Raw genomic sequence first — 23,216 nt, forward strand, 5'->3', positions numbered from 1 at the left:
CTTTGAAAATATACCCCTAAAATTAGAATTGCATTGGACTCTGAGTGGATTAGTTCATTGGTTTCAGTGGGTGTCAGGTGGCTAAAATACTCTGCTCTCTAAGAACTTGAATGTATACTTGAAGGGAAGGGAGAATGACCCAGTTCAATATAATTGATCACAATATTATAACCTTCAATTGCTATTGAACAATGGAATAGCTCAAGTTTGGTGGTGCAATCACTGGAGGTTAATACAAAACAGAGGTTCCAAAGTGAAATATGTTGCAGTGTAATATGGAGTAACTGAACTAATAAGAATGTATTGATTCCTAATTGGAACTTCACTGTAGATGTGCATTGAATACTGCTAGTTGGAAATGGAGGCCACTTTGAAGATTAAATGCTGTCACGGGTTCTGGTGTGATGGGCAGGTTTCGGCAGTTCAAGAAAGCAGATACTTCACCATTTAAATTTCTTTGCATTGTCAAAATTATCACCCTAATCCTGCCTGAAGATCCTAGAGACAATTAGTCTGAGTTGTTTTTCTGCATTAACAGACTATTAAACACAACTGTGGACATGGATGATGATGACCATGACATCAGAGGCCAGTGGACTGCCTCCCCTGCTTAAGAGCCTTCCTACACAGAATGGAGAGGTGTAGATAATGCACCCTGTAAACTGAAATTAGTTCCACAGCTTGAACCATCTCCACAACTCCAAAGAGTGGTGTCTTGTAACAGACCATAGGAGAAGCAAGCTGTCTAAACTCCAAAGTCTGACTCCCGCTTCACCCACGTGTACACAGTTTCTAAGAGATTCATCCTGAAGTAGTAGTAGTAATAATAAACAATTTATAGCTCTTTGCAAAGTGTTAATTAGGTGAAAGAATTCCCAGTGAGAATCTTGCAGTATATTCTCAGCAAGCCTAGCTCAAATATGCTTCTGCTAATTAATTCAGAAGTTGACATTACGTAGAATATGAGTTCTGCATTCATTAATGTTTGAACTGCACATTGAAAGTGCAAATTGCTATATAAATGATAAATATTTTTGTTATTAGTAGAGCTGACCTGGTAAAGAGGTGAGATCTGGTTTTGAAGGTGGAGGACTGGGAACTACAAACTTCGAAGTTCTAATACCACCTCTGACTTTGACTCCTTTGTGGCCTTGAGCAAGTCAGTTTCTGGCTGAGTTTCACCCTATGTAAAATATGAGCTCATATTTATACGAGCTCCCTCATAAATATAAAGGGAAGGGTAAACACCTTTAAAATCTCTCCTGGCCAGAGGAAAAACCCTTTCACCTGTAAAGGGTTAAGAAGCTAGGATAACCTCGCTGGCACCTGACCAAAATGACCAATGAAGAGACAAGATACTTTCAAAAGCTGCAAGGGAGGGAGAAACAAAGCCTCTCTCTCTCTCTGTCTGTGTGATGCTTTTGCCGGGGACAGAACAGGAATGGAGTTTTAGAATTTAGTAAGTAATCTAACTAGATATGCGTTAGATTCTGATTTCTTTAAATGGCTGAGGAAATAAGCTGTGCTGAATGGAATGGAAATTCCTGTTTTTGTGTCTTTTTGTAACTTAAGGTTTTGCCTAGAGGGATTCTCTGTGTTTTGAATCTGATTACCCTGTAAGGTATTTACCATCCTGATTTTACAGAGGTGATTCTTTTTACTTTTTCTTCTATTAAAATTCTTCTTTTAAGAAACTGAATGCTTTTTCATTGTTCTTAAGATCCAAGGGTTTGGGTCTGTGGTCACCTATGCAAATTGGTGAGGATTTTTATGAAACCTTCCCCAGGAAAGAGGGGATAATGTTTGGGAGGATTTTGGGGGGAAAGACGTTTCCCAACGGACTCTTTCCTAATAAAATAATACCGGTTAGACGTTTGGTGGTGGCAGCGGGCAAAAGGTAAAATAGTTTGTACCTTTGGGGAAGTTTTAACCTAAGCTGGTAAAAGTAAGCTTAGGAGGTTTTTATGCAGGTCCCCACATCTGTACCCTAGCGTTCAGAGTGGGGAAGGAACCTGGACATGGTGGCAGAGTGGTGGGATTAACTTGAGATCAGTTTGAGATTTTTTGAACCAGAAGCACAGATTTGAAAAGGAATTTTTTTTTTCCTTTGGGCTGCTGAAAAGCAGGTTTTAAACTGAAAGCAGTTAGAGGTTTTTTTTTCTCTGCTTGGGGGCCAGAGCAGAGACAAAAGGGAATTGTCTTTTGTGAGCTGGAGTTTTCTCTACCTAAAGGCAGGGTAGTTAATCTCCTGCAGGGAAATTCACCAGTCTTCACAGACCTGAAGAAGTTTTTTTTTTACCTAAGAGCAACTAGAGGGGTTTTCTGCCTATTTGCCTGGAGACAAAGGTGTTAGGGGTTTTTTTTTGTTTTTTGTTTTGTTTGGGTTTTTTTTTGGATTTTTCTGTAGGCTGACCATCACTATCAGAGAATATAGGTATCATATTACAGCACAGCAAAATTTTACAAGCCAAGTTTTTTTTTTTTTTTTGGTTGTTTGTTTTATTTCTAACTCTCGGGTGTAAAGTTGGTTAAAAACGGAGAGGCAAAGATGACAGAAACCAAGACACAACACAGATTGGGTTAGCAAGACTGGAGGCAGCAAAAGAGGCAGAAAAACCCCTAGAAGCTGCGCACAGGAGAGAAATGGAGGCAAAGGACAAAGAAATGGAGGCAGCAAAAGAGGCAGCAAAAAACCACGAGGCTGCCCACAGGAGAGCTATGGAGGCAAGGGCCAAAGAACTGGAGGAGAAGGAAAAAGAGAGGAAGCATGTGGAGGAGGAGAAGGAAAAAGAGAGGAAGCATGTACTGGAGATGGAGAAGGCAAAGGCTCAGCAGAATATACCAACAAACCCTAGCAATCCTTCTCCAGGTACCACTTCCCATCCCAGAAAGTTCCCCACCTACAAGGCAGGCGATGATACCGAGGCCTTCTTAGAAAACTTTGAAAGGGCCTGCCTTGGGTACAGCATCTCTACAGACCAATACATGGTGGAGCTGAGGCCGCAGCTCAGTGGACCCTTAGCTGAGGTGGCGGCTGAAATGCCTAAGGAACAAATGAACCAGTATGAACTGTTTTAAAGCAAGGCGAGAGTCAGAATGGGGCTAACACCCAAGCATTCCCGTCGGCGGTTCAGAGCCCTAAGGTGGAAACCAGACGTGTCATTTACCCGACATGCCTACCACATTGTGAAACATTGGGATGCCTGGATATCAGGAGCAAGTGTTAAATCTCCAGAAGACTTGCCCTTCCTAATGCAAATGGAGCAGTTCTTAGAAGGTGTTCCTGAGGAAATAGAAAGATACATCCTAGATGGGAAGCCCAAAACTGTAATCGAGGCGGGGAAGATTGGAGCCAAATGGGTGGAGGTGGCAGAAAAGAAAAAAACTGGTTGCAGTTGGAATGGATACCAGAAGGGACAACCTCAGACCACCCCCTACTACCGGGGGCCACCCAAGCCCCAACTACCCCCAAGGAACCCTCCAGACACCTTATCATCCCGCCACACCATTCTCCAGCAACCCACCTCGCCCCAGTGACCCGTCAGCTGGACGATGTTTTAAATGTAACAAGCCGGGGCATGTAAAGGCCAACTGCCCCAAGAACACAAACAGATGACAGTTCATTGCACTGGAATCACACCAGAGGTCCTCAAGCCCAGATACCTCCCAGATACCCTTGGAGCGGAGGGAAACTGTGAGTGTGGGCGGGAAGAAGGTCACCGCGTGGAGGGACACCAGAGCACAAGTGTCAGCTATCCATGCTTCCTTAGTGGACCCCAATTTAATCAATCCAGAGATCCAAGTGATGATACAACCCTTCAAGTCAAACTCTTTCAATTTGCCTACAGCCAAGTTGCCTGCCCAGTACAAGGGCTGGTCAGGAACGTGGACTTTTGCAGTCTATGATGATTATCCCATCTCCATGCTGTTCGGGGAAGACTTGGCCAATCATGTGAAGCGAGCCAAAAGGGTGGGAATGGTCACCCGCAGCCAGGCTAAACAAGCTGTCACGCCTAGCTCTGTTCCGGAAACTTCTACCAGGACCCGGTCAGAGGTGATGGACCCGGACCCCAGGCCAATGTCTACAACAGCAGTAGTGGATCCAGTCCCAGAGACCCAGACAGAGCCCAAACCGGAACCGGCGGAACAACTAGCACCAGACCAATTGCCAGCACTGAATACAGTACTTGCAACCCCAACACCAGAGGGCCCCACCGAACCTGAACCGGCAGCAGCCGATAACCCTACACAAGAGGCGCAGCCGGAGCCTGAACCCCAACCTAGTGCCCCAGCGGAGAGCGGTTCACAGTCAACGGAAACAGCCCCATCCCCTACATTGCTTCCAGAGGGACCAAGCATAGGTCCACAATCCAGTGAGGAACCTATATCTCCAGCATCAAGGGAACAGTTCCAGGCCGAACAGGAAGTAGATGAAAGCCTCCAGAGAGCTTGGACAGTGGCACGGAGCAACCCACCGCCTCTCAGCTCTTCTAATTGATCCAGGTTTGGATCTACAAAAAGTCTTCGAGCGCATAAGGGAGGCAGGACTAACTGTTAAGGCTAAGAAGTGTCAAATAGGCCTAAACAGAGTGACTTACCTTGGACACCAGGTGGGTGAAGGAACTATCAACCCCCTATAGGCCAAAGTGGATGCTATCCAAAAGCGGCCTGTCCCAAAGTCAAAGAAACAGGTTCAATCCTTCTTAGGCTTGGCCTGTTGTTATAGGCGATTTTTACCGCAATACAGCCAAATCGCCGCCCCACTGACAGACCTAACCAAAAAAAACCAGCCAAATGCCGTTCAGTAGACCGAAGAGTGTCAGAAGGCCTTTAACCAGCTTAAAGCGACACTCGTGTCTGACCCTGTACTAAGGGCCCCAGACTTTGACAAACCGTTCCTAGTAACCACAGAAGCATCCGAGCATGGTGTGGGAGCAGTTTTAATGCAGGAAGGACCGGATAAAGAATTCCACCCTGTAGTGTTTCTCAGCAAGAAGCTGTCTGAGAGGGAAAGCCACTGGTCAGTCAGTGAAAAAGAATGTTACGCCATTGTCTACGCTCTGGAAAAGCTACTCCCATATGTTTGGGGACGTCGTTTCCACCTGCAGACCGACCATGCTGCGCTACAATGGCTTCATACCGCCATGGGAAATAACAAAAAACTTATTCGGTGGAGTTTAGCTCTCCAAGATTTTGATTTCAACATCCAACACATCTCAGGAGCTTCTAACAAAGTGGCTGAAAATTTCCCAGAATCAACTGGTTAAAATCGTCCTTGAGATGTGGAAAATATTGTTAGTCTTTATATACTTGATAGTATATTTAGAGGTGCATGTGTCTTATTAACTCTGTTTTTTCCTAGAGCTCCAGGAAGAAATCCCAGCCAACGTTTCACTCTATCTGTGATTTGGGGGGCGTGTCATAAATATAAAGGGAAGGGTAAACACCTTTAAAATCCCTCCTGGCTAGAGGAAAAACCCTTTCACCTGTAAAGGGTTAAGAAGCTAGGATAACCTCGCTGGCACCTGACCAAAATGACCAATGAGAAGACAAGATACTTTCAAAAGCTGCAGGGGAGGGAGAAAAAAAGCCTCTCTCTCTGTCTGTGTGATGCTTTTGCCGGGGACAGAACAGGAATGGAGTCTTAGAACTTAGTAAGTAATCTAGCTAGATATGCGTTAAATTCTGATTTCTTTAAATGGCTGAGGAAATAAGCTGTGCTGAATGGAATGGAAATTCCTGTTTTTGTGTCTTTTTGTAACTTAAGGTTTTGCCTAGAGGGATTCTCTATGTTTTTAATCTAATTACCCTGTAAGGTATCTACCATCCTGCTCTTACAGAGGTGATTCTTTTTTCTTCTATTAAAATTCTTCTTTTAAGAAACTGAATGCTTTTTCATTGTTCTTAAGATCCAAGGGTTTGGGTCTGTGGTCACCTATGCAAATTGGTGAGGATTTTTATGAAACCTTCCCCAGGAAAGGGGGGGTAACGTTTGGGAGGATTTTGGGGGGAAAGATTTCCAAATGGACTCTTTCCTAATAAAATAATACCGGTTAGACGTTTGGTGGTGGCAGCGGGCAAAAGGTAAAATAGTCTGTACCTTTGGGGAAGTTTTAACCTAAGCTGGTAAAAGTAAGCTTAGGAGGTTTTTATGCAGGTCCCCACATCTGTACCCTAGCGTTCAGAGGGGAGAAGGAACCTTGACATGAGCGATAATATTTAATTCATCCTTGCTAGCCATCTGCAAAGGAAGTAATGTTTGCAAAAGACTCTGAAGCAGAAGACTGCCAAATTGCGTACATGTGTTAGAGATGTCTCTTTCAGGTTGTTTTTGATTTGCTTGTCTGCTCGGATATTTTGCTTTCACAAGTTGAGGAAGTAAGTTCTTATTATAAGAATGTTTTTTATTACAATCACCTTGCTCATATATCGTCTGCTGTTCAACCTACAGTAGGAGAAACCTGTTGGTGGGAGCATGTCATCTAGAACCCATATTTCCAGTTAAGATGCTTGTTTCTGTTCCTTTGGTTGGATATAATTTGCTTGAAATCCAAACTTTCTTCTTCTTTAAAAAAAATAATGGAAAAGTGCGTGCAGAGTGTTCCTGTTCTATATCACGTGCTGAAACAAAACCATTTGGATAAAGATTGCCGCTTTTTAGATAACAAGTAAGTTCCAGTATAACTGGCTGGCGTCCTAATTGCACTAGAAAGAAAACACTAATGAAAGACTTAGGCCTGGTCTACACTATGAGTTTGTCGGATTTAGCAGCGTTAAATCCGAATTAACCCTGCACCCGTCCACACAACGAAGCCATTTTTTCGACATAAAGGGCTCTTAAAACCGATTTCTGTACTCCTTCCCAACGAGGGGATTAGCCCTGAAATTGACATCGCCGTTTTGAATTCGGGTTAGTGTGGACGCAATTTGAAGGTATTGGCCTCCGGGAGCTATCCTACAGTGCACCATTGTGACTGCTCTGGACAGCACTCTGAACTCGGATTCACTGGCTAGGTGTACATGGAAAAACCCCGGGAACTTTTGAATCTCATTTCCTGTTTGGCCAGGCGAGCTCATCAGCACAGGTGACCATACAGTCCCAGAATTGAAAAAGAGCTCCAGCATGGAGCGAACGGGAGGTACTGGATCTGATCGCTGTATGGGGAGAGGAATCTGTGCTATCAGAACTACGTTCCAAAAGACAAAATGCTAAAACATTTCAAAAAATCTCCGAGGCCATGAGGGACAGAGGCTACATCAGGGACGCAACACAGTGCCGCGTGAAACTTAAGGAGCTCAGAGAAGCATACCAGAAAACCAAAGAATCAAATGGACACTCTGGGACAGAGCCCCAGACATGCTGCTTCTACGCTGAGCTGCATGCAATTCTAGGGGGGGCCGCCACCACTACCCCACCCCTGTCCATGGACTCCGGTGATGGGGTACTCTCCGCCATGCCTGATGATTTTGCAGATGGGGAAGATGAGGAGGAGAAGGACCAGCTTGGGGAGAGCACACAGGACACCATTCTCCCTGACAGCCAGGATCTTTTTATTACCCTCACTGACATACCCTCCCAACCCAAACAAGCCGGAGAAGGGACCTCTGGTGAGTGTACCTTTTAAAATATAATACATGTTTTAAAAGCAAGCGTTTTTTAATGATTAAGTAGCCCTGAGGACTTGGGATGCATTCGTGGCCAGTACTGCTACTGGCAAAGTCTGTTAACATGTCTAGGAATGGAGCGGAAATCCTCCAGGGACATCTCCATGAAGCTCTCCTGGAGACACTCTAAAAGCCTTTGCAGAAGGTTTCTGGGGAGAGCAGCCTTATTCCATCCTCCATGGTAGGACACTTTACCACGCCATGCTAGTAGCAAGTAATCTGGTATCACTGCATGACAAAGCCTGGCAGCGTCTGGTCCCTGTGTTTGCTGGCATTCAAGCAACATCCGTTCTTTATCTCTCTGTTTTATCCTCAGGAGAGTGATATTCACGGTAACCTGGTTGAAATAGGGGAATTTGATTAAGGGGACATTCAGAGGTGCCCGTTCCTACTGGATTGTTTGCCTGTGGCTGAAAAGAAATCCTCTCTGCAGTTAGCCAAGCGGTGGGGAGAGGGGCCATTGGCGTTGAGCTGTTCGCGTTTGGCTAGCAGGGATCTTCCCTGATACCAGCCAGGCGGTGGGGGGACGGGAAAAGCGATCATCCCAGAGAATTGGATGGGGGGAGGGGGTTAGTTTGGTTTCTGCTGTTGCATGTTAACAGGAAAACAGCCTGCAAGCTGAATTCTGTTGCCCAGCCCTGCATGTTTGATTTCTAACACCAAAGCCTCAGGCACTCAATATAAGATGCAAAATGCAACCTTATACCAAAATCACATGTGCTATGTAATGTGAATAGCGTTGTTCACCGTGAAAGAGTATAGCCATTGTTCTGTAAAATGTATCTTTTTAAATACTTCACTCCCTTTTTTTCCTCCAGCAGCTTCAAATGTTTCAAGCCTCCCTCCTCCGTACCAAAGGCTATCTCAGATAAGGCGGCGAAAAAAACGCACGCGCAAGGAAGTGTTTTTCATAGATTTCATAGAATATCAGGTTGGAAGGGACCTCAGGAGGTCATCTAGTCCAACCCCCTGCTCAAAGCAGGACCAATCCCCAATTTTTGCCCCAGTTCCCTAAATGGCCCCCTCAAGGATTGAACTCACAACCCTGGGTTTAGCAGGCCAATGCTCAAATCACTAAGCTATCCTGGAAATACTTAATTCTCTGAGCTCATGCAGTCGTCCGGCACTGACAGAGCTGTGTGGAGGGACACAATAGAAGAGTACAGGACGGTGGCCGATGAACGTGAGGAGAGGTAGCGGCAGGAAGATCAGAGAAGCATGAGGAAATGCTGGGGCTACTGCGGGATCATGCTCCAGTGTCTGGGGGAGGTTCAGGAACCGCAGCAGGATCACAGACTGCTGCTGTAGTCCCTGTTTAACCGCCCTCCCTCCTCCCCAAGTTCCATAGCCTCCTCACCCAGACGCCCAAGAACGCGGGGTGGGAGGCTCTGGGCACCCAACCACTCCGCTCCAGTGGACAGCCCAAGCAACAGAAGGCTGGCACTCAACAAGTTTTAAAGTGGCCTTTTCCTTCCCTCCTCCCACACCCCACCCCGGCTACCTTGTGAGTTATCTCCCTATTTTTATAATCAATTAATAAAGAATACATGGTTTTTAAATGATAGTGACTTTATTTCCTTTGCAAGCAAGCTGTGATCGGAGGCGGGAGGGCGGGTGGCTTACAGGGAATTAGAGTCAACCAAGGGGTCGGGTTTTCATCAAGGAGAAACAAACAGAAATGTCACACAGTACCCTGGCCAGTCATGAAACTGGTTTTCAAAGCTTCTCTGATGCGCACCACTTCCTGCTGTGTTCTTCTAACTGCCCTGGTGTCTGGCTGCGCATATTCAGCAGCCAGGCAATTTGCATCAACCTCCCATCCTGCCATAATTGTCTCCCCCTTACTCTCACAGAGATTGTGGAGCACACAGGAAGCAACAATAACAAATGGAATATTGGTTTCGCTGAGGTCTGAGCGAGTCAATAAACTGCGCCAGCGACCCTTTAAATGTCCAAATGCACACTCTACCACCATTCTGCACTTGCTCAGCCTGTAGTTGAACAGCTCCTTACTACTGTCCAGGGTGCCTGTGTACAGCTTCATGAGCCAGGGCATTAAGGGGTAGGCTGGGTCCCCAAGGATAACTATAGGCATTTCAACATCCCCAACAGTTATTTTCTGGTCTGGGAAGTAAATCCCTTCCTGCAGCCATTTAAACAGATCAGAGTTCCTGAAGACGCGAGCATCATGAACCTTTCCCAGCCATCCCACGTCAATGTTGGTGAAACGTCCCTTATGATCCACCAGTGCTTGCAGCACCATTGAAAAGTAACCCCTTGCAGTTTATTTACTGGCTGCCCTGGTGGTCCGGTCCCAATATAGGGATATGCGTTCCGTCTATAGCCCCACCACAGTTAGGGAATCCCATTGCAGCAAAGCCATCCACTATGACCTGCACATTTCCCAGAGTCACTACCTTTGATAGCAGCAGCTCAATGATTGCGTTGGCTACTTGCATCACAGTAACCCCCACAGTAGATTTGCCCACTCCAAATTGATTACCAACTGACCGGTAGCTTTCTGGCATTGCAAGCTTCCACAGGGCTATTGGCACTCGCTTGTGAACTGTGAGGGCTGCTCTCATCTTGGTATTCTTGTGCTTCAGGGCAGGGGAAAACAAATCACAAAGTTCCATGAAAGTTCCCTTACGCATGCGAAAGTTTCGGAGCCACTGGGAGTCATCCCAGACCTGCAACACTATGCGGTCCCACCACTCTGTGCTTGTTTTCCAGGCCCAGAATCGGCGTTCCATGGTATGAGCCTGCCCCATTAACACCATGATCTCCAAATTGTGGGGGAACGCGGTTTTAGAGAAAAGTGTGTTCATGTCCTCATCACCGCGCTGCCGTCGCCTCCTCACCTGGTTTTTCAGGTGCTAGTTCTGCATACACTGCATGATAATGCGCGAGGTGTTTACAATGGTCATAACTGCTGTGGTGAACTGAACGGGCTCCATGCTTGCTGTGCTATGGCGTCTGCTTCTGCTCAGGCAATCCAGGGAAAAGGGCGCGAAACGATTGTTTGCCATTGCTCTGGCGGAGGGAGGGGTGACTGACAACATGGCTTACAGGTTTGGCTTATAGGGAATTAAAATCAACAAAGGGGGTGGCTTTGCGAGAAACAGAATGGCCCCCTGAAGGATAGAACTCAAAACTGGGTTTAGCAGGCCGTTGATTTCACGGAGGGAGGGAGGAGAAAATGAATACAAAACAAATCTGGTCTGTTTCTTGTTTTGATCCACTTCATCTATCTTTATACATCTTGCTGGCAGCAGACTGTGCAGTATGACCGCTAGCCATCGTCATCTCCTGGATGCTCTGCAGAAGATCGTGCAGTATGACTGTTGGCCATCGTCTTCTGCTGGCTGCTGATTAAAAGACAGTGCACTGCCAGTAGGACTGAATTGCCATGACACGAAACTTAAAAGGGAATGACCTGGCTGAGTCACTCCCATGTTTGCCCAGGCGCCCCGACCTCATTGAGGTCGGTTAAAAGAGCACCCTGGACTACATCGATGACGGCTGCCAGTCATACTGCACTGTCTGCTGCCAAAAGGCAATAAACTGCTGCTGTGTAGCAATGCAATACCGCGTCTGCCAGCACCCAGGAGACATACAGTGACGGTTAGCTGAGCAGGCTCCATGCTTGCCGTGGTATGGCGTTTGCACAGGTAACTCAAGAAAAAAGGCACAAAATGATTGCCCTTGCTTTCGCGGAGGGAAGGAGGGAAGGGGGGGCCTGACGATATGTACCCAGAACCACCCGCGACAATGTTTTAGCCCCATCAGGCATTGGGATTTCTACCCAGAATTCAAATGGGTGGCGGAGACTGCGGGAACTGTGGGATAGCCACCCACCGTGCAACGCTTCGGAAGTCGACGGTTGCCTTGATACTGTGGGCACACTCTGCCGACTACATGCACTTAGAGTATTTGTGTGGGGACACACACAATCGACTGTATAAAAACGCTTTCTACAAAACCAACTTCTATAAATTCGACCTAATTTCATAGTGTAGACAAGGCCTTAGACCTCAACTGCTATTCCAAAAATTGAGTTGCAAGGGGTGTGTTTCACAAACTGAATTATAATGAATGTTCAGCTAGTACAGCCTACTCTTTCTATTTTTGCTGAATAGAATAGACCAGAAACAGTGAGTGGACTCATCAGGGAAGGTGCTCTAAGAAAAAGTGTCACTAGGGTGGTGTGCGTATATCACAATTGGGCTGATTACATGAAAAGAAGTATGTTCTCTTCTTGCAGTATGTGCGTAGCTATGATTTAATCAGAGTCATATTCATGGAGAGGCTCTGTCTGATAATAAACAAAGTTTATTTTAGTGACAATAAAAGGAAATAGATTAGGTTTATAAAGCCACATGTCTTGTGTGGTAATGAGAAAGCAGTAGCTTCAAAGATACAAAGCTGAGAAGTTAGGGGGTGCATTATGCTAGCTTTTAGTTCCTGAAGACATGGGTTCAAATCTTGACATAGGTCATAAGTGAAAATGAGTTTGGGGATGTTTTTCCATTCCATTTCACAATATAGTTGGACAGCACCAGCAGCCCATGCCTATGCCTGGCTGAGGACAGGAATAACAGCTGATGTTTATAGATTCATAGATACTAAGGTCAGAAGGGACCATTATGATCATCTAGTCTGACCTCCTGCACAACGCAGGCCACAGAATCTCACCCACCCATGTTGCTGGGCAAGATTGAGTTGTATCATAACATGTTTGTGTGGAACATTTGCAGAGACCTTGCTTGTACAATTGTTGACTTAAGCTAGTACTATTAGTCTTTGCCTTTCATGAGAATTAAATTAATTCCCATTAAAAAAAAAAAAGAAGTCTGGAATAATCTATAAATTAGTTTAAGGTTGTTAGGCAAGAGTTAAAAATTCAGTTAGCAGCTGAGACAGAAACCCACGTAACTAACAAGCAGAAATACAAGGGCAGTGGCAGCTGTAAACACTTGATAAACTTATATGGTCAGATGTCCGCCTAGTAACTTGGCCTCTCGGTAAGAAAGAACAGTTTCCCTCGCACAGCTTTCCGGATATCTGTGAACACTCACCCCCACCCCACCCTTCGCCTTAAGGATAGTCACAGATAAATGATGTAACTAGAATAGTTTCTATGCGTACGTCCTGCTCCTGGCACTATCATGTTAAATGTTCTCTCTCTCTCTCTCTCTGAAATAATGTTTGTCTCTGTAAGTACAAGGTAAATGCAAATGGATTGATAAGAAAAGATATATAATTGATCACTGTAACACTATACTTTCGAAGCTGTTTATCAGTCTTCCCAGTGCCGTGAATAAACCCCTTCAGTATTGCCTGTGCCTGCCTGATTCTTAGGGAAAAGAATCTCCTTGCTTCACAAGGTTAACTAACTTACCTGATAATGTTTGTGTTGGTAGGGAGCCTTCAGGATGGCGGCAGAAGTGGAACTCAGCCATGTCCAATCAGCATCTGAAATGGCAGAGGGAGAGAATGACACACACATTTTTCAACCCACGATGTTCCTGGAGCCTCAAGAGACGAGCATTGATATGAAGGCACTTCTGGTCAAGAAAGTGACGAAAACTTGCAGCTGCACCCCAACCGAAGTTAAAGACCTGATTTTCAGTTTTCTCCCTGTCTTGCAGTGGGTCCCCAAATATAAACTGAGAGAGTACCTCCTGGGAGATATAATGTCTGGTGTGATAGTGGGCATCCTGCTGGTCCCACAGTCCATTGCCTATTCCCTGTTGGCTGGCCAGGAACCTATATATGGTCTTTACACAGCCTTTTTTGCCAGCATTATTTATTTCCTATTTGGTACCTCTCGTCATATATCAGTTGGCATTTTTGGTGTGCTTTGCCTTATGGTGGGACAGGTGGTGGATCGTGAGGTACAGAGAGCTGGGTATGACATAGAGCCCAGTGTTCATAGTGGCCTTCAGAGAGATATGGTTCTTTACGTAAATACCACCACTTTGGCTGTGAACCAGACATCACAACCGCTGTTATGTGATAGAAGTTGCTATGCAATTACTGTGGGAGCCACGGTGACCTTCATAGCTGGAGTTTATCAGGTAAGAGGGGGCAGGGTAAATGGGTGTTCTGTGAAAATGCTTCTAATTCTCTTCCTCTCCTCTCTTAGCTATAGTTCAACTCTTTACTGAAGCCTTCTGAGACCAGCCTGAGAGACAGTGGTAGTGTTGTTTATAGCAGTAGTGTCCCATATTGCTGTTCTGGTTAAGGGTCCACCAACATTTCCCTTTATAAGGACCTGATTTTAAGCATTGCCAAAGACTCACCTCCCATTGATTTCACATTATCAGGTACTCAACACTTCTTACAGTCTGGCCCTAAACACTTCTTTTCATTGATTTGTATTTGGGCTTTAATTTTCACTGGGACAAAATTTGCAGCATCAGCTTTCAAATCCAGACCACTTTTTGTTTATTTCACATGTGATCAGCTGGTTTTTTTTCCACTGAAAGTTAATACAAATTGTAAAATAATTTACATGGTATTTGATGCTTTTATTTGGTGCTTGTAAAACTTGACGACTTTTTGTTCAAAGCCAGAACCCTACCATTATTTTAAAGGGATGCTACAAAGATAAAAATCATAATTGAAAAAAATCTGTTACTTAATACCTTAATTTATTAAAATGGAAACATTTAAAAATATAATATTTTTTAACTGTTATGCTTGTATTTCACTGTTTAGCTACTGAAATTAGATCAGCAAGCTTAATTTCTGGTTCTTGTGCATTAGCAAAATGCTGCTGTTTTGGGTTCCATAGCATTGTAGAGGAAGGCATACATCCAAAATCATACACCCTCATTTCTGGAGTGCCCACAACTGTATCATCTAACAGAACGTGGGGTAGAGAAAAAGAAAACATTTTTATGACATTCTAGACAATCCTCTTGGTATAAAACCTAAGACGTCATCTTGTTCTACCTGGCAGTGTTGAGTAATTGAGATAGAGTGGTGGTGGTGGGTTGGGTTTCTGTGAGGCAGTGGGGTTGTGGAGTTGTGGATTGCTGTTTGGTATTTGGCAAAACACTCTCTCTAGCTTCTTTACATAAACAAGTCAAGTTACTTTACCTGATTTAGATGTTATACATAGAACAGCAATTAGCTGTGTTTTGCCTGGGGTCTCTCTGCTTACCAGCCAATAGAACCTCACTTAAACTAAAATATTACTTATGTTATGTTTGCTCTTCAAAGCCCCAACCAAGAACAGGGTCCCTTTGTGCTAGGAACTACAGTAGAACCGCAGAGTTACGAACACCTCAGGAATGGAGGTTGTTCGTAACGCTGAACAAAACATTATGGTGGTTCTTTCAAAATTTTATAACTGAACATTGACTTAATACAGCTTTGAAACTGTACTATGCAGAAGAAAATGCTGCATTTAACCATCTTAATGTAAATGAAACGAGTACAGAAACAGTTCCCTTACTTTGTCAAATCTTTGTTTAAAACTTTCTCTTTATTTTTTAGTAGTTTACGTTTAAACTCAGTACTATATTGTATTTGCTTTTTTTTTTTGTTTTGGTCTCTGCTGCTGCCGGATTGTGTACTTCCGGTTCCAAATGAGGTGTATGGCTGACTGATTAGTTTGTAACTCTGGTGTTTGCAACTCTGAGGTTCTATTGTATACAGACACATAGTAAAAGACAAGCTCTGCCCCAAGGTTGCTTGCAGTCTAAGTACGCAAGAGAGATAAAGAGTGAGGGAGAGGAAGTATTGTTATCCTCATTTTATAGACAAGAAACTGAAGGAGGAGTCAAGTGACTTTTCCAGGGTTACACAGGGAGTCAGTGGTGGAGTCAGTGGTAGAGTCAGGAACTGAACTCAGCTCTCGAGTCCCAGTCCAGTGTCTAACCTCAAGACCATCCTTCTTCTCAGTAAATGTATGCAGTTCTTATGCGTTAGACCAGTTTTCAGCTATGCCTGTATTTTCTTTGTGTTGCCACCGCTAGCTGATGACATGTGTGACCAAGTGGGACTAGTTTGTTTGAGCCAAGAGGTGTAAAAGTACCATAGCTGGTAGCTTGGTGGATCCTGGCATGGCAGTTTCTAAGATGACAGCAGGGAAAAGGCCAGTTTGGCCAGTGAAAAGGGCTTTTAGTGCGGCGTTCAAAGGGAGAAATAACTGAACTTGGTTGTAAGGGAGGCCTGTGTTTAACTTACAGAAAGTTAAATGGGGAAGCAGGGACACTTAGCCACCACCACTGTGGCTGTGTAAATACAGGGGACTGCAGGAATCTGTACATCTGTCCAGCCCTTTCCATCATGAGCTAACTGTAGACAGCACTGAAGATTTAATTGGAACCAAAATTCATAAATATGAATAAAAAAAATACATTTAAAAATTTGCTTTTACTTGTGTAACCTGGGCATAGTGGGAGTTTCTGTACTCTTTTGCTGAATTAGACATGCCATGGGTTAGTTGTTAGTGAAAAGAGCAAGCTGGTATTTGACTGGGGTGATAACTTATTGCAGGCTACGAGGAGAAATGCAAGAGAGACTAGGGCATTGGTGCTGGGCTTCTGTAATGCCTAAAGGCAAGGGGGTTTCAAAAATTTGGGGGAAAAGCAACAAAATTTACCAAAAATGAAAAAAAGCTTTTTTCCTGTGCTTCCCCTCTTATCCTTTAAGGATGCTGTAAGCTGTTACTGAGAGTTGAAAGAAACAATGAACAAAAATATAAAAATGAGTTCAAAAAACGAAGACTTGTCTGAAAGCCAGTGCCTGATTAGCAATTATGCGTCCCATTTAAGGCTGATGCATCTTTAGTGGGTAGGGATTCTGGCTTGCATTTCTCTTCACTCATCAGATGGTGCAATATCCTGCAAAGTGACATATTGTGCTGTATTACCTATGTTATCTAACTTTCCTGCTAAATTCCGTAATGCTAAGATTTGTACTCTAATCTGTTGTGTGTGGTTGATTCCTTTAGGTTGCTATGGGCTTCTTTCAGGTGGGCTTTGTCTCAGTGTACCTCTCTGATTCCTTACTCGGCGGATTTGTGACAGGTGCCTCCTTTACTATCCTAACGTCCCAAGTGAAGTATCTTCTGGGCCTGGACATTCCACGCAGCAATGGCACTGGCTCCCTCATAACCACTTGGATAAACATCTTCAAAAACATTCACAAGACCAACATCTGCGACCTCATCACCAGCTTCTTGTGTCTCCTTGTCCTCATCCCAACCAAAGAGCTGAATGATCACTTTAAATCCAGGCTCAAGGCCCCCATACCCATTGAACTGGTCGTGGTTGTGGCAGCTACGCTGGCATCTCATTTTGGGAAGCTGAAGGAGAATTATGGCTCCAGTGTTGCTGGACACATTCCAACTGGGTTCCTGCCACCCCAGCCACCCAAATGGGATCTGATTTCTAGTGTGGCGGTGGATGCTGTTGCCATAGCCATTATTGGCTTCGCTATCACTGTGTCCCTCTCAGAGATGTTCGCCAAGAAGCATGGTTACACAGTTAAGGCCAATCAGGAAATGTACGCCATTGGCTTTTGCAACATTATTCCCTCTTTCTTCCACTGCTTCACAACTAGTGCAGCTCTTGCCAAGACTCTTGTCAAAGAGTCAACGGGCTGCAGAACTCAGATCTCCGGGGTGGTGACCGCATTGGTCATCCTATTAGTTCTGCTTTTGATTGCACCTCTCTTCTACTCCCTTCAGAAATGTGTCCTAGGGGTCATAACCATTGTGAACCTCAGAGGAGCCCTGCAGAAGTTCAGGGATCTGCCCAAAATGTGGCATCTGAGCAAAGTGGACACAGTGATCTGGTTAGTCACGATGGTCGCTTCGGCACTGCTAAGTACTGAAATTGGCCTGCTGATTGGTGTCTGCTTCTCAATGCTGTGCGTCATTGTGAGGACTCAGAGACCAGAGGCACCATTGCTTGGCTGGGTGGTAGAGACTGAAATGTATGAATCCCTGTCTGCCTACAAAAACCTGAAGACTAAGCCAGGCATTGTGGTTTTCCGTTTCGAAGCACCTCTCTACTATATCAACAAAGAATGCTTTAAATCCATGCTGTATAAGCGGACTGGAGTCAACCCAGCCGGGGTGAAGGCAGCCAAGAAAAGGGCAGCAAAGCGAATGCTTAAAGAGAAAATGGTGAATTCTGGTGGCAGCCAGGTGGATGTTGCAGTGCAGCTTGTCACTGAGCCATTGGTGTTTCACACCCTAGTGATTGACTGCTGCGCAATACAGTTCTTGGACACAGCCGGGATCCACACGCTTAAAGAGATCTGCAAAGATTATGGGGAGATAGGCATCCAAGTGCTGCTGGCCCAGTGCAATGCCTCTGTGAGGAGTTCCCTGCACCGGGGAGAATACTTTAAAAAAGAGGAACAGAACCTCCTCTTCCACAGTGTGCACCAGGCTGTGGACTTTGCATTGGCTGCACATAAGCAAAATGGGTGCTGGAAAGGTAACAACAATGTGTAGGATCAGGGGGGAAAATTGTGGATGTATATGTAATGTGCGTGCTCTCACACAGGTAAAATGCACCAAAGTACAGGGGTATTGTTCAAAAACTGTAGTGTAGAGCATATAGTGTGCTTTAATCTTGCCCAACTGGATAGGGTGATTAGGTAAGTAGTGCTGAATATAGGCATCCTCAATGTGATCATGATTAACTTGGTAAACCAATGTTTTTCATAATCCTCCTGTGTATTCCCTGTTCAGCTCTCCATATCCTAGTAATAACCCAACATTTAGATCTGCACCCCTGATGCCCTTATTACTGCCACCATCTTTCTGGATTGAACTTCCTTTGACAGCTGTCAGTACTTCCCCTTAGTGAATAGTTTGAGGCAACTACGCTTTTCCTCCCCAGTTCCCGGACTGGGCATGCTGCCTTCATATCACTTAGTCCTTGTGCTGGCCAAGGAATGAGTGAGCGGGAACAGATACCCAGCTCTGTTGGGTTGTTCTCTGACATGACAATGGAGAGAGTTTTCTGCTGGATGAGGACCTGGGCCTGACTTTCACAAAGAGTTACAATTTCACTCTGAGAAAAGGGAAGTGACAAGTAGATTCCTTGATGTATGTGACTTGTGCATGTTACATATGCAGCAGGTCAGGTACTGAAAGAACTTCAGGAATCGGAGTGATTTGAAATCAAGGCAACAAGTCTCAGAGCCCAGGTCTGCAGATTTGGGCTCACACTATGGTGCTAAAACCAGCAGTATAGATCTTCGAGTTCGGGCTGGAGCTCAGGCTCTGGAACCCCCTTGCCTTGGATTTCAGAGCCCAAGCTCCAGCCTGAGCTGGAACGTCTACATAGCTATTTTTAGTGTTCTAGCAAAAGCCCAAGTCTATAGACTCAGGCTCTGAGACTTGCTGCCTTGATTTGTTTGAGTTCAGGCTGAGTGCATGACCCTGAGGGTGTGAGTTTTCATCCCTAATGGGAAAGCATTACAGTTTATCTCACTGTCACATTCTATTGCTGTTATCAGAGGGATCTGCAGAGCAGGTACTCTGTAGGTTCAGGTTTCAGAGTAACAGCTGTGTTAGTCTGTATTCGCAAAAAGAAAAGGAGTACTTGTGGCACCTTAGAGACTAACCAATTTATTTGAGCATAAGCTTTCGTGAGCTACAGCTCACTTCATCGGATGCAGTGATCCGATGAAGTGAGCATAAGCTCACGAAAGCTTATGCTCAAATAAATTGGTTAGTCTCTAAGGTGCCACAAGTACTCCTTTTCTTTCTGTAGGTTCATACGCCTTTGATTACACCTCTGATTGCACAGAGTTTAAGCGTTTTCAGAAATACAACTTGATGCCTTTCTAGCTTGCATGGGTTGGGTATATATTATACAGGCAGTTCAGAATGAAATGCTTTAATAAATAACTCCTCATAACCACTTCTAATCAAAGATGCCTTGCCACCTACTCTCTGACCTTGCCACCTATTATTCTTATCTAGTAGATAAGGATGGAGCAATGGTTTTCTTATTTACACACATGGTTGTATATTTGTTGGGAAAATTTGTCTTTTTATGTTGAGTTCCTTTGGACAATCTTGACAGATTTTTATTTAAAGATTTTTAGAGTACAGTACCAGGAATGGATTATAGATTGGAAGCTGTAAGGCAGGCTAAGTGTAGCCCGACTCATGCTTGTATTTAATTATTTGCTTATATTCAGTTATTTGCCTAGCACTTAAGAGCAATAGCATGCTATACTACAGAATCATAGGAATTAGACCTAATCTATTATTTTCAGTAAAGGACTGCAGTCAATATTGTGTGTCATGCAGATTGAATCATATACGTTAGAAATTGAAAAGGTGGGTGAGGTAATATCTTTTATTGACCCAACTTCTATTGGTGAGAGACAAGCCACCCCAGCTTTTCTTTACCTTGTCTCTCTAATAGCCTGAGACCAACATAGCTACCACAATATTGGAAGCAGAAACGAAGAAGGCCTTTTAAATTATCCATCCAATCCCTAATTTTGCAACTTTAATGAAAACTTCATGTACTGTTCAGTAGAAATGAGTAACGTGTCCTTCACACATGCAAAGTAACTGTGTTTATGTAACAGGGAAGGGTTAATACAAAAGAAATGGAAACCAGTTAACAGATCTTCAGCTGAGTTCTGTTTACACACAGGATCGCCAACTCCAGACATTCAAAAATCGAGAGTCATGCCTTAAAAAAAAAAAATCATGACATTGGCTTAAAAATTAGGAGGTTAAATAAAAATACATTTTGTCTTCTGGTTTCTGAGCTGCTAGGGTATACTTGGACCATATTTTCAAACTTTTCTCTGCAACCATGAGGGGTTGAAACTTCTTTTTTTTAACATGAAAGTGAGACGATCGTGTAATCACTTGACTCTAAGAGCAGGAGCTTTAAGAAAACACCAAATATCACAAGACTTGTGATAGACTCACAAAACTTGGCAATGCTGGAACTCAGTCCTCAATCCTCAAATCTTCTGCAGTAGCATACAGGCATTTAGACAAGGTGTGAATGGATGAGGATTTTTCAGGTTCCTGAGTTAAGAGCTTTAGAACTGTTTAAAGTTTTTTTAAAAAAAAAAATATTTTTTCACAGAAATGTACTTGATTGACCAGAACATAAAATGCTATAGGTAAGTTCAGGAATACATGAAACATTAGATTATAATTATTTTATAATGCTAAGAGTACAAAAATGGATTCCAAAATAAACTACACTAAGCAAGTTCCTTTTTTCAGAGGATTTAAGTAGAATACAATTTGTGATCTTCCCACAAAGTTTACAATCCTGCACAGCTTTGAGAGAGGGAAATACAACCAAAATTCATCTGTTCTAAAGGCTTGAGCCTGTGGCTGTTTAGATAAGAAATTGCAATTGACCAGATCCTGCTGTCCCACCGTAGTTTCCATGGCCACGCTCTCCTCAAGTCAGTTTTTCATAAAGCTCCAGGAAAAACTTCCTTGGCAGTATAGAGCATTAGTTTTGCAACAAGAAACAGTAGGTCTTGTCTGAACATCAGTAGGAAAATGTTAAGCCTCCAGAGCGCTTAGTACCTAAGCATGCTTCTATAACTCACAACATTTAGGCTAATGTCAAGAGACAACAATTTTATCGTATGCACAATGACACTTGAAGACTTGAGACTGACAGGGCTATGTCTAAGTGTAAAAGCCTGTACATTCCAGCAGGGGGCTCTGCATGTTCACATATTGTAGGAAGAAAAAACCAGTATATATTGAGAAATGTAGAGGTTAAGCACTAGAGGAAGAACTAAGCATGAGAGTAAATGAAATGAATGAGCCGAGTATCAGCCAACGCAGTGTCTTGGCTGAATTGCTTTCATTATGATTGTTCACGGGACCATAAAGTGTGACTGGAACATTGATTTTATTCCTCCCCCTCCCCCCATTAAACTGTTAAACTGTTTAGTTTTAAATACTGATTAGCAACATATTTCAGGAGAACAGACTGATATTGGAGAAACATTGTCCTTTGCTATACTTTCACTTCCTAGTAAGTGTGGGCTTCCCACAAAATTGCAGAACACTTGTTCAAAGCTGTTCCATATTCACTTTCATAACAGAACCATAAAAACCCTCAGGAAATACAGTTTAGAGCTGTTAATGCAGCGTGATTAAGACACATCTAGAATTAATTTATGTTCAGCTAAAATGCATATTATTTGGACACAATAAGTGCTATTCTTCTACATGGACAACAATGGGTTTTTTCCTCTTGGTATACCCAAATACCATTAGAGACAAAACAAAAAACAACAGCTAAGCAGAAAAACACCCTTCTGAACAATTCTGTGTAATACAAAAGTGTCCTGAATGCCATAGCTTATGTGCAGGTTGTATATTAATACACACAACCCCACTCAGAGGTGTTCATAGATAAATGTCAAAAAAGGTAGAGAATTAGAACACTACAAATAATACATTTAAATGTACATGGGCACTAAATAAAGATTAGAGTTTACCATTTCACATGTTATTTACTGTACTTGTTGCACTACTGATGAGGAAGAAGGTCTAATGCACTAAAGTCCAGTTATATATGTGTGTGTGTGTGTGTTGGACTTTTAGTACTTTAGTGATACATAAAAGAAAAGAGGAAATCATTTGAGTTAGCATATTGGAATGCATACTCCACTCCAGATTGTAGCAATAATTGTAAATAATACTTCCAGAACTCTGGGTCAGATCCTCATTTGGTGTGAATTGACCTATATTCATTTGAACAGAGCAAGGCTGAGCTACACCCGCTGAGAATTTAGTACTCTGATACCAGAAATCCTTAATACAGCAATCATCAATATGAATGATGGATTATGAGATCATTAGCACATTAATTAATTTTAATGATATGGCATTATGGAAATTAATATTCACATAGTCTCAGTTATATACCTGACAAGTGACTTAATCTCTGCTTTTACTTAGAGCTGCTATTTATAGCAGTTTCAATTACTCTTAATGTAGGTATTGCACTAATAAATGCTTTAGTTGTTTAAAATGTTTTGAAACTCAAACAGTCTACTTATTAATAAAATCTACTCATTAATAACAAAGACAAATGTACTGCAGTGAGTTACATGGCACTAATTTTAATCCTGGATTTATGGCCACATCGTTAACCCTGGTCTTGTGCTTTGTAATGACCCCCAGTGGAATAATTTCCTTGTAAATCACTGCAGCTCCGTCCATTTTTTTTTTCTAATTCATTGCAAGATGTGAGCCGTAAGCCATTCTGGCATTTGTTTCCCATGTTTTATTGTAAAAAGACATAGCATATGACTGACTGTGAATAGGAGACCCATTGTCTTTGGAGATATGGCTTTTACCTTGTTTGCCAGAAGCTGGCACTTGATAATGACCTGTTCTGTTCATTCCCTCTGGGGCCCCTGGCATTTGCCACTGTTGGTAGACAGGATACTGGGCTAGATGGACCTTTGGTCTGACCCATTATGGCCATTCTTACGTTCTTATTTTCAATGCTAAATCTTTTGATACTGTGATCCAAAGCAGCCGGATGAAGAGTTTAAAA

The 23,216-nt window shown here is 43.4% G+C and overlaps 1 protein-coding gene across 1 annotated transcript in view; it reads left to right on the forward strand.

Annotated features, from left to right (window-relative positions):
• SLC26A2 (solute carrier family 26 member 2) overlaps positions 1–18,935 on the forward strand; it is a 29,977-nt gene extending 11,042 nt beyond the window's left edge. Inside the window, exons 2-3 of the mRNA XM_074962107.1 lie at positions 13,089–13,745; positions 16,634–18,935. Coding sequence (XP_074818208.1) covers positions 13,101–13,745; positions 16,634–18,145 — 2,157 coding nt within the window. The 5' untranslated portion in view covers positions 13,089–13,100 and the 3' untranslated portion in view covers positions 18,146–18,935. The remainder of the gene's footprint in view (positions 1–13,088; positions 13,746–16,633) is intronic.
• The last annotated feature ends 4,281 nt before the right edge of the window (positions 18,936–23,216 follow it).

This window comes from Natator depressus, chromosome 8 (genome assembly GCF_965152275.1).
Source record: "Natator depressus isolate rNatDep1 chromosome 8, rNatDep2.hap1, whole genome shotgun sequence".
Lineage (NCBI taxonomy): Eukaryota > Metazoa > Chordata > Testudines > Cheloniidae > Natator > Natator depressus.